Below are 12045 nucleotides of genomic sequence, written 5' to 3'. Positions count from 1 at the left end.
CTCTTTAACTTTTCTCCCCACTTCCCACCCCCACTACCAACATTATTCCCCACCCCCACCCATCTACCCCATAGTGTCATCAGAATATTCAATGATGCTGGTGTAGTACTTTTAGTTGTTGTTGTTGTTGTTTTTTGCTCCCCCCTCTTTTTCTTCTGCTTTTCAGGAAATTGCATTGATTCAAAGGAGATGAGAGAGAGATTGGAGATGTTTGAACATTATTGTTAATCCATCTTTGCTTAATTAACGAGATGCCGTCTTTAAGTGGCAGCTGTGATTAGATGCTGGTGCTGCCGTGTTCTACTATGCAGTATTGTGCAGGTGGTGGTGTGAAGAGAAAGAGAGAGAGACTTCTGCATGAATGCACTGTTTGTAAAACATGACTAAATGTAATAGATTAAATGTGTAATATATGTTTCTTATTGGCTTTGTTTTAATAAAATCTATTTGCAAAGCGTATGCAAGTTGAAAAGACTACTGTATGTGTATATTATTATAAGAACTAATTTGTGATGAAAAAATAAAGAGCAACAGTCTTGCAGACAGAGAGACTGTAATCGTATATCTATCGTTTGTTGGACAACTGCACTGCCATTTATACTGCAGAATGTTTGCCATTGTATATCTTTGCAAATTAGACACTATAATCAGTGCAAACATGCTTCGGTGGTTGAGAAGTACGCTTCCCAATCATGGGTTTATGAGTTCAATACCCAATGCATGATGTCTTTTGCAAGTGTTATCTACTACAGTTTTGAGTTGATCAAAGCCTTGTGAGTAAATTTGGTACTTTGGTAGAAAAAATAAAACAATGGATGGGAAGTAATATTCGGTCTTGTAAAGATAAGTGTTAGAGGATTTGTTGGAACAAGGATTCACTTGAAGTTCAAAAGTCTTGGACTAGCTGTGAAGTGGGGAAAAGATGTTCCAAGAAAATTGTCAGGGGCCTCTAAGAAAGCAAGCCATTACATCTGGCTCAAGAGAGGATGAGTGGTACCACAAGAAAAAGCATTGAGGAGGGTGGAAACATTTGGCTCAGAGTCCCCAATATCTGACACAATAAAACTTGTACTGTTGTGCATGAGTTGCATGTTGTACTGTTGCTGGCTGTAGAATATCCACCTCGACAAATTCAATCTGACTCATGCATACAAACATGGAAAAGTAGACTTTAAAACAGTGGCAGTGATTTTATATTCGTGTGTTCACCTATGGCAAAACTGGCACTGAGCTATGTAATTCTTTGCTTTTTCTCTTGGAAAACATCATTGGAATGGATAGAGGCTACCCACAAAGACAATTAGAAATCAACCCTGAGAAAAAAAAAGCATTACCCAGGTTTGTGACATTGAGAAGAACTTGTCAGTCCCTGTGTATCCCTGAGCAGTTCTGGTGTCTTGGCAAAAAGGGTCGAAACACCTACAGAGCTGCTTCACCACCTGATGAGACATCAACTCATGCATTCAGCAGCACCCTCAGCATACAAGCATTTACCCTAAATGTGTGTGTGCACATGTGTGTGTGTGTACATGTTTGTGTTTGTTTACAGTTGTGCTCTGAAAGTTGTTCATTACTAGCAGTTTTGTTGTTATTACTCTCTCGTCAACGAATTGTCTTCCCGTTCTATGTCTTCAGAGACATGTGAACAGAGAGATCCCTTGCAAAACAGGTAATGGATAGAGAGAGAAGAAGGGCATCTGGGTGTAAAACAATGCTTCAATGGTATATTTATCCAACACATACTAGCATAGAAAAACAGATGTAAAAAAATTTTTTTAAATTCGAATCAATGAAATTTGTTTCTGATATTTTAACTCTGCTGTTTTTTCTTGACAAGAACGTTTATTAGTCATGTAGTGCTAGCAGGACAGGTTATACAACTAGTGACATATATATATTGTGTGTGTGTGCATCCACATACATTCATACACACACACATACACACACACACACTAGGTGAGCACTATGCATTCTCCAAATACACTAAATTGTCTTTATAATAATTCTGGTTTTTGCTATATGATAATATAATCTTGTTCTAATTTGTTTTGAACTCAAATAATACACAATTTTCATCATCATTATCATCATCATTCATTGTTTGTTTCCCATGCTGGAATGGGTTGGATAGATCAACGGGAGCTGGCAATCCAAAAGACTGCACCAGGCATCACTGTCGGTTTTGGTATGATTTTTATGGCTGGATGCCCTTCCTAATGCCAACCACCTTACAGACTGGACTACTCTTTTACTTGTTTCAGTCATTTGACTGTGGCCATGCTGGAGCACCGCCTTTAGTCGAGCAAATCGACCCCAGGACTTGTTCTTTGTAAGCCTAGTACTTATTCTATCAATCTCTTTTGCCGAACCACTAAGTTACAGGGATGTAAACACACCAACATCGGTTGTCAAGCAATGTTGGGGGGACAAACACAGACACACAAACACACACACACATATATATACATATACATATATACAACGGGCTTCTTTCAGTTTCCATCTACCAAATCCACTCACAAGGCTTTGGTTAGCCTGAGGCTATAGTAGAAGACACTTGCCCAAGGTGCCACACAGTGGGACTGAACCCGGAACCATGTGGTTGGTAAGCGAGCTACTTACCACACAGCCACTCCCGGACTGGATGCTTTTTATGTGGCACCAGCCCCAGTGAGGTCTATTTTGGCATGGTGTTTACAGATGGATGCCCTTCCTAACGCCAACTACTTTACAGAGTGGCTTGGGTACTTTTTATGCAGCACCATCACCAGCAAGATTTAAGTCATGCTGAAAGAATGTATAGAAATCTAAAAAGAAATGGCCTGTTATAGGGTCATAAGTTAAACACAGTAACACATTCTGCAACAACCACCATTGTCAGGACACTACGACTGTCATACATTGGGAGAAGACTTGCAAATAGCTACGTTGTCTAATCATGAATACAGTTGTCTTGCAAGCGCTAAATGATAATAATAAGCTTATTGTATACAGTGCTCACAACTTGTTGCCAAAGGGTAAAAAATGGGGCAGAAGACAGCAGTAGTCATTAAAGAAAGACAGTATTGCTAGGCAAAAGTACTTATATAGTATAGTACAAAGAATGAAATGCAAAAGAAACTGGCTTCTTAACCACATGGTTCCAGGTTCAGTCCCGCTGCATGGCACCTTGAGCAAATGTCTTCTACTATAGCTTTGGGCCAACCAAAGCTCACTGCCTTTCAGTTTCTGTCTACCAAATCTAGTCACAAAGCTGGCTGAAATGTAGCATGCCGGGTGAAGTGATTAGTGGTATTTCATCTGCCATTACATTCTGAGTTCAAATTCTGCCGAGGTCGACTTTGCCTTTGATCCTTTTGGTGTCAATAAATTAAGTACCAGTTATGCACTGGGGTCGATGTAATCGACTTAATCCGTTTGTCTGTCCTTGTTTGTCCCCTCTATGTTTAGCCCCTTGAGGGCAATAAAGAAATAAGAAACTGAAAGAAGCCCATCATGTGTCTGTGTTGACTTCCCTGTAGCTTAAAGGTTTGGCAAAAGAGACTGATAGAATAAGTTCCAGGCTTTAAAAAAGAAATACCGGGATCGATGTATTCAACTAAAAATTTTTCAAGGTGGTGCTCCAGCATGGCCACAGTCAAATGACTGAAACAAGTAAAGGTTAAAAGATAAATGAAAAGTGAAAGATACCCATAAAGAGGAAAGGCACATTAGGGGTAGTACTGGTAAATTTCAAGGAGCATTGAAATTTTGAAGGATGTAGTGTTCTAATTGCTAATAATATAGACGCAGGAGTGGCATTGTGGTAAGTAGCTTGCTTACCAACTACATGGTTCCGGGTTCTGTCCCACTGCGTGGCACTTTGGGCAAGTGCCTTCTACTATAGCCTTGGGCCAACCAAAGCCTTGTGAGTGGATTTGGTAGACGGAAACTGAAAGAAGCCCGTCGTATATATGTATATATATATATGTGTGTGTATGTTTGTGTGTCAGTGTTTGTCCCCCGCCCCCCAACATTACTTGACAACCGAAGCTGGTGTGTTTACATCCCCGTAACTTAGTGGTTTGGCAAAAGAAGCCGATAGAATAAGTTCTAGGCTTACAAAGAATAAGTCCTGGGGACAATTTGCTCGACTAAAGGCCATGCTCCAGCATGGCTACAGTCAAATGACTGAAACAAGTAAAAGAGTTACTGAAGCAGGTAGCTTATTCCATGCTTTGACAATTCTGAGTGAAAAAATGTTTCCAGAAGTCATGGATACTGCACTGTATTTTAAAATGTTATAAGCATGTCTATGAGTGGTAGCGATATTGAATTTAAAAGTTAGCCAAAGTATGAAAAATGTAGGGTTACAACTGTAATCTGCAGTTGTCAACCAACCAGTCATAAAGTGATTACCTGCTTTCTACTTTAGTGCACTTGAGAAACCAGAACAGTTTGCTCGAGGATATACCAGCTCTGCAAACTGAGATTCCAGGCATAATCCCAGAGTGGAAAAGCAGCTAACTATAATTATGTCATCTATATTAATTCATTACTAAGAATGGAAGTAGTGTTAGTTCAAAATAGCATTCTGTATATTTTATTTAATGTAGATATACTGTAGAAAGCCAGAAAACTGTGTTATTCGCCTTGAGAAAGTATCTTTTATAGACATATAGTGCTAAAAAGCACAAAAAATATATCGGTAGCAGATGAATAGCATCCAGCTGCAGAAGTGGAATTGCTAAATCTAGATTTCTGCGTCTTTGCACATCATCAGTTGCAAGTATCCACTATCAACCACTTGGACAATTTTAGCTTCTACTGATATAGAAAAACAGTGATTAACAAATCACTTGTGTCGCAAATTGGTATTAGCGATGGAGGCAATATTAGTTCAAAATAGCATTCTGTATATCTCAATGTAGATTTAGTGTAAAAAGCCAGAAAGCTGCAGTGTTTGTCTCAAGAAAGTGTCTTGTATTGCATCTCTCTGCTGTCAGTATTTTGTCAATGCTAACCCAATTAAGATTTTCGTCCGCTACCTAAAAGTCATTAGACCACTAGTTCTGTGTAGTGTCCTAACTGTAAATGTGTTATCATAAGATGGTGCAGTTTTACCTTACAGTTACAAACAAGGGCAATATATATAATTCATTAGTATTTTAGTATCTCAAAGCAGCTTGGTTCAAATCCTTATATGCACTCCAGAAAAAGCAGTTCAAAATAAAACAAATAAATGAGTAAATAAATAAAATATTACTGGTTATCTTTGTGTGTGTGTCTGTGTCCGTCACAACATCCTTCCATGTCTGGGTCATTGACCTCAGATGAACAAGGAAACATGCTAAACACATGGTAGTAGATGTGATGGTTGGTGGTGGTGGTATGGCGATTTGGCAGTTGTAGGGATGTCAATATAGTATTGATAACAGTGTTGGTGGGGGGGTGCAAGCGCCCCCTCCCCAGTGATGTGTGGGTGTGGGGGTAGATTTTACACAGCCACTGATAACTGGCAGCTCAGTGCACTAAGAGGAATACATCCAACCATCCAACCACATCATGGTAGTCATGTATGGACAGAGTATATTTAGCTTTAAAATAACATATCATACAATAAATATATATATATATATATATGTAAATGTGTGTATGTATGTGCGTATATGTGTTTGTATATGTCTGTGTGTTTTTGTGTATATATGTGTGTATACGTGTGCATAGATATGTATATGTGTATGTATGTAGATTTGTGTGTGTATATATATGTATATATAAAACATATACTCACACAAAGCTGATAAAGCACCACCAAACTTTAAATTCTTTAGCATGTGTCCCAGCTGTCATTCTGCCCTGCATCCAGACACACTTGTATCTATAGTAACCACCTACATTTCTATTATTTTATTGTTTATTTTTCATAATCTTTTTTTGTTTCATTTGGTCTGTCATCTTTCTCCTCGTCTGTCTCTCTTTCTTATTGCAATCTTATCTCATTTCCTTGCAGCTCACTCGTCATCTCACTCGTCATCACACAATCATATCAACACCAAGACTCCCCCGCTGGTTCCTGCTACCGGCATTCAAGTGCCTGATCTTCTCAATCGCAACAGTTTGGCTTACGGGACCACAAAACGAACCACATCAGATGGGAGTGGAAGTGATGATACGTATCCCTTTCCTCCACCCCCACCATCACCCAGCGCCATGACATCCAATCAGTCACATGGTAAGTTTGAAATTTACCTTTTTCCTCTTTTGACATAAAAACACCATCCGAGCGTGGCCGTTCGCCAGCCTCGTCTGGCACCTGTGTCGGTGGCACATAAAACACATACGAGCGTGGCCGTTCGCCAGCCTCGTCTGGCACCTGTGTCGGTGGCACATAAAAACACCATCCGAGTGTGGCCGTTCGCCAGCCTCGTCTGGCACCTGTGTCGGTGGCACATAAAATCACCCACTACACTCTCGGAGTGGTTGGCGTTAGGAAGGGCATCCAGCTGTAGAAACACTGCCAGATCTGACTGGCCTGGTGCAGCCTTCGGGCTCCCCAGACCCCAGTTGAACCGTCCAACCCATGCTAGCATGGAAAGCGGACGTTAAATGATGATGATGATGATGATGATGATGACACTTCACATCTTGTTGTTAAGCATCAGGTCAATTATAATTTAGCAAATCTATAATTGTAAATGTCTTAGCTGTGAGAATTGGCCATTCTCTGGAATTCTAGCTTAAACCCTTCATAACTTTTCTATTTTCTGGGAATTTTCAGAAAATTTTTGCAAATTTTTGTTTTACACATGGGAGTTTACTCTTTACTTGTTTCAGTTGTAATGGAACTGGTTAATTCTTTACACTGTTCGGGTGCAACCAATTTCCTTTCTTTAATTTCCAGAATCTACCAGTCAGGAACAAGAACGCAACCTTAAAAATATATATTACTCTTTATTTTCTTATTTACAAAAGAAGTACGTTGGTATATTGGTATCCACTAGGTTAGATATAGCAAGGCTGAACTTTAACATTTGTAAGATTCTTTCAACAAATTCAGCAGCAACAGAGCAGGTCAAATCCTAAGCCTCTGGGACAGGAGAATAGGCTGATCACACGTTTAACACATCCTTTCTCTTCAATAGCCGTGTCTCAAGTCAGCGACGCTAACAAGGAACGCGACAGAATTTTCTTCCCCAGTCTCTAGCGCATGTGCATGAGGGAACTTTCTTAGGCCTTTCCAGAAGGTTCCAGCCCCGCACACGCACACTGAAGAATGACGTTGCGTGTGCGCACACTGGAAAATGACGTCGCTACAAAGTCATTTGACTGCAGCCATGCTGGAGCACCGCCTTTAGTCGAGCAAATTGACCCCAGGACTTATTCTTTGTAAGCCTAGTACTTATTCTATCAGTCTCTTTTGCCGAACTGCTAAGTTACGGGGAACGTAAAGACACCAGCATCAGTTGTCAAGCAATGTTGGGGGGACAAACACACACACACACACACACACACATATATATATATATATAAATATACATATACATGATGGGCTTCTCTCAGTTTCCGTCTACCAAATCTACTCACAAGGCTTTGGTCAGCCCGAGGCTATAGTAGAAGGCACTTGCCCAAAGTGCCATGCAGTGAAACTGAACCCGGAACCATGTGGTTGGTAAGAAAGCTACTTACCACACAGCCACTCCTGCACCTACAATTATGAAAAAGAAAAACATTTTTTTTAATTTATAAGAAAATTTTTTAAAACCCCATTTCTCACCCCTACCCCCACCCCCACCTTCCAATCCTAAAAGTTGTATTCTTTCCTGAATATTTTTTAAAACCAGAGTTTCAAATGTGGACAATCCAAATTCTTTGCTTAACTCTTAGCAATGGACTGCCCTTGGGTGCATCATCATTCGATTGAATATGTTTATGGAGAGAAAAATGTTGAAAAACCTCAATACCTGTCAGAGTGACAAACAAACAAGGAAGGTATCAGGTGGTCGTGAGATGTGCTAAAAATAACAGCTAAATCAGTCTTAAATCGCACAAAAAAGATTTTTGTTTTTGCATAATCATATGAATTCCTCCTGTGTTTGCAAAATTTTTTCTGAAAATTGCAAAAAATAAAGAAAGGTTATGAAGGATTACATGGGGAGCTTAAACCAGAATTCTGCTTACCATTCTTTATTTCTTTACACACAGGACATCTCTGCTTGTCTCTGGTATAAAATTTGTTATCCACCCTCTCCAAAATTTCTCTTACATAGTTAAGGGGACGTTTCCTTTTCCTCTCTTTTCTTGTTTTTTCATATCCAGTTAGCTACTTGACGATGTCACTAATGCTGGTGGCACAAAAGAAAAAAGAAAAAGAAGCATCCACAGTATTAGGTGGTTGGCATTAGGAAGGGCATGCAGCTGTAGAAACCCTGTCAAAACTGACAGGGAGCACAATGCTGCCCTGTGGTTCAGCAGATCCTGTCAAAGCATCCAATCCATGCCAATATGGAAAATGGATATTAAATGATGATGATGATGGTTTATTCCAGACTATATAGATTAGTATGTTGTGTGTGTTTGTTTGTATTTCATTGTTCTCTACACTCACAGAGTGGTTGGCATTAGGAAGGGCATCCAGCTGTAGAAACTCTGCCAGATCAGATTGGAGCCTGGTGCAGCCTCCTGGCTTTCCAGACCCCGGTCGAACCGTCCAACCCGTGCTAGCACGGAAAACAAATGTTAAACGATGATGATGTTTTGATACTGTCATCATCATCAACTTCATTCATTATTTAATGTCTGCTTTCCATGCTGGCATGGGTTGGATGGTTTGACTGAAAACTGATATGCCAGGGGGCTGCACTAGGTTCAAGTCTGATTTTGGCAAGGTTTCTATAGCTGGATGCCCTTCCTAATGCCAACCACTCCAAGAGTGTAGTGGGTATTTTTTTTTATGTGCCACTGGCATGGGTGCCATTTACATGATACTGGCATTGACCATGACTACGGTCTCACTTGGCTTGACAGGTCTAAACAAGCATGGTATATCACCAAGGGTGTTGGTCACCTGTCACTGCCTCAATGAGGCCCAATGCTCAAATGTCACAGGCATGGGTAGCAGTGAGATGGCACTGACATAACTGTATTCATTGTAAATGAGTGTCACTCTCATACAAGCAGTGTTATTTGTGTCCAATCTTCCATGAAAACATGCCCAACCAAGGAGAGATATATTAACTTACTTGGAAATCTATGAGGGTTAGCAATAAGGGAGAAGGGCACCAAGTCATAGAAAATCTGCCTCAGCAAACTCTGTCTGACCCATGCAAACATGAAAAAGTGGACATCAAAATGATGATGATGGGGATGATGCACTACATGTTTATATGTGTGTCAGTGTTTTTTGTGTCTTTTAGGCCCTTACTATTGTTTTCCATAATATCCTTTGTCATTTCTATCACCTCTGTTCACCATCACCACCAACCCCCAAACCTTACTTCCTTTGCCACCACTGTACCTTACCAACCATCACTGCCAACCCTTACAGCTTTGTTTCTACCACTTCAACTTCCTACCATCAACTCCCAGGTCTTCCCTAATCTACCTCTACATCTACTATTCACCAATGCCACCACCACCTCTATAATCCAACATTGCCACCACCATTCAAGCCTTTCTTAGTCTTCTCCTATGCCACCATTACCCAAGGGCACCTTGACCAACCTTCACCATCCATTGCCACTATGTATACTTGTGCCACACCTGTCCACCACTGCCACCACCATTCAAGCCTTTCTTAGTCTTCTCCTACCACAGACGCCCTATGCTACCATTACCCAAGGGCACCTTGACCAACCTTCACCATCCATTGCCACTATGTATACTTGTGCCACACCTGTCCACCGCTGCCACCACCACCTCTATAATCCAACACTGCCACCACCATTCAATCCTTTCTTAGTCTTCTCCTACCACAGATGCCCTATGCCACCATTACCCAAGGGCACCTTGACCAACCTTCAACATCCATTGCCACCCAAATTTTGCTGCCACCATGTCTACCTGTGCCACACCTTCTGTCCACCACCTCCACTAAATGTCCAAATCTTCCCACATTCACCTCTAATCAAATCTTCCTTGTTCTACTTTCCAGCACCAACCATTCACAGAATCAATTTTGTTTCTGTTATGTCAGTTTGAATTATTCCCAGCTGTTTACCCTTCCTGATAAAAGCCACTCAGCCATAAAGTAACTATGGTTACTATATTTCAACCTGATTACTAGTAGCAATTAGTAATATGCTTTTGTCTGACATGTACTGTGTGGTTCTGAAAGGCCAGCTTGAACCTTTACCCTTTGTTACAGTAAGCCACCTTGTTAACAATTCATACAGTTTAGTGTTTAGTCATTAAAATAACTCTAGTAGATGTCATACTAGATATACAACATATATTGTCATCTCCTTGAATATCATCAATGTAGATGTTTGGTGTTCATATTTCACACTTTTTCCATGTAGGTCACATTTTATACAATATCCCAAATAAAATGATATGTGTGTGTGGGTGTGTCCTAACATGGCTATCATGACTCCTCTGTAACAATGTGTTAATTGTTTACAGTTTCAACTCATGATCTCAGATCAAATCACCTGCCAAGGAAGTATTTCCACTTTTAAAGTAACACACAGCACGCTTATGAATAAATATGTAAGTGGTAACCATGCCATGTATGTTTAATAAACATATTATTTAGTCTCACTCTGTGTGTGTGTGTATGTGTGTGAGCTTGTATATAACTGGTTTCAATCTTTGGACTGCAGCCATCCTGGGGCACTGCCTTCAAGTGTTTTAGTTGATTGCTTCGACCATTGCACCTGTTTAAACCTGGTAGTGATTATTTTAATGTTCTCTGTTTATTGAATAGAGATTACGAAACACAGACTCATCATCATCCTCATCAGTTTTATCATCATTATCAGCAGCAGCGGTGTTGATGTATTAATGTCCAGACAGAATTCGATGCCAATCCTCTCTCGTCTCCAAGCAATGTAATATTGTAATATCCCTCCAACCCTCATTCCCCCACCCCCCATGTGTTTTCATAGACAATTGGCAATGAAGGACGTTTACATGACATTGGCACTTGTTTACAACTATTGTGTGAGGTCGAGACAAGGAGACACACCCATATCTACACTCACACACACACGCATAAATGACGGGCTTCTTTCAGTTTCCATCTGCCAAATCTTCTCACAAGGTCTTGGCAGGCCTAAGTCTATAGTAGAAGACACTTGCCTAAGGCGGCGAGCTGGCAGAAACGTTAGCATGCCGGGCGAAATGCTTAGCAGTATTTCGTTTGCCGTTATGTTTTGAGTTAAAATTCTGCCAAGGTCAACTTTGCCTTTCATCTTTTCGGGGTCGATAAATAAAGTACCAGTTACACACTGGGGTCAATGTAATTGACTTAATCCCTTTGTCTGTCCTTGTTTGTCTCCTCTACATTTAGCCCCTTGTGGGCAATAAAGAAATAAGAAGACACTTGCCTAAAGTACCTCACGTTGGAACTGAACCTCCATACTGATGGTTGTGAACAAAACTCCTTAAAACATACAGCCATCCTTAACTACATATATTTACCTTTTTTTACTTCTTTCAGTCATTAGACTGTGGCCATGCTGGAGCACTGCCTTGAAAAATTTTAATCAAATGAATCAACTCTCGTACCTTTTTTGTTTGTTAAACTTGGTACTTATTTTATCAGTCTCTTTTGCTGAACCTCTGTGTTGTAGAGGTGTAAACACATCCACACCAATTGCCAAACAGCAGTGGAGACAAACAAAGACACACTCACTATATAATATATATATATATTATATATATATATATATATATATATATACGCTCTTTTACTTGTCTCAGTCATTTGACTGTGGCCATGCTGGATCATTGCCTTTAGTCAAACAACTCAACCCTAGGACTTATTCTTTGTAAGCCTTATACTTATTCTATTGGTCTCTTGCCAAACCACTAGCTTATGAGAACATAAACACCCCTACATTG

The 12045-nt window shown here is 40.2% G+C and overlaps 1 protein-coding gene across 3 annotated transcripts in view; it reads left to right on the top strand.

Moving 5' to 3' along the window:
* Window positions 1-12045, top strand: part of LOC115211584 (caskin-1) — a 377873-nt gene that overhangs the window by 252993 nt on the left and 112835 nt on the right. For 2 of the 3 annotated variants that reach the window (XM_029780142.2, XM_029780143.2), the window contains one exon: window positions 5993-6214. In XM_029780142.2, coding sequence (XP_029636002.1) covers window positions 5993-6214 — 222 coding nt within the window. The remainder of the gene's footprint in view (window positions 1-5992; window positions 6215-12045) is intronic. The other variant, XM_036502777.1, reaches the window with a different exon arrangement.

The sequence above is a fragment of the Octopus sinensis genome, linkage group LG5 (assembly GCF_006345805.1).
Source record: "Octopus sinensis linkage group LG5, ASM634580v1, whole genome shotgun sequence".
Lineage (NCBI taxonomy): Eukaryota > Metazoa > Mollusca > Cephalopoda > Octopoda > Octopodidae > Octopus > Octopus sinensis.
The sequence above is the reverse complement of the archived record's forward strand: the minus strand, read 5'-3'. Positions and strand labels throughout refer to the sequence as shown.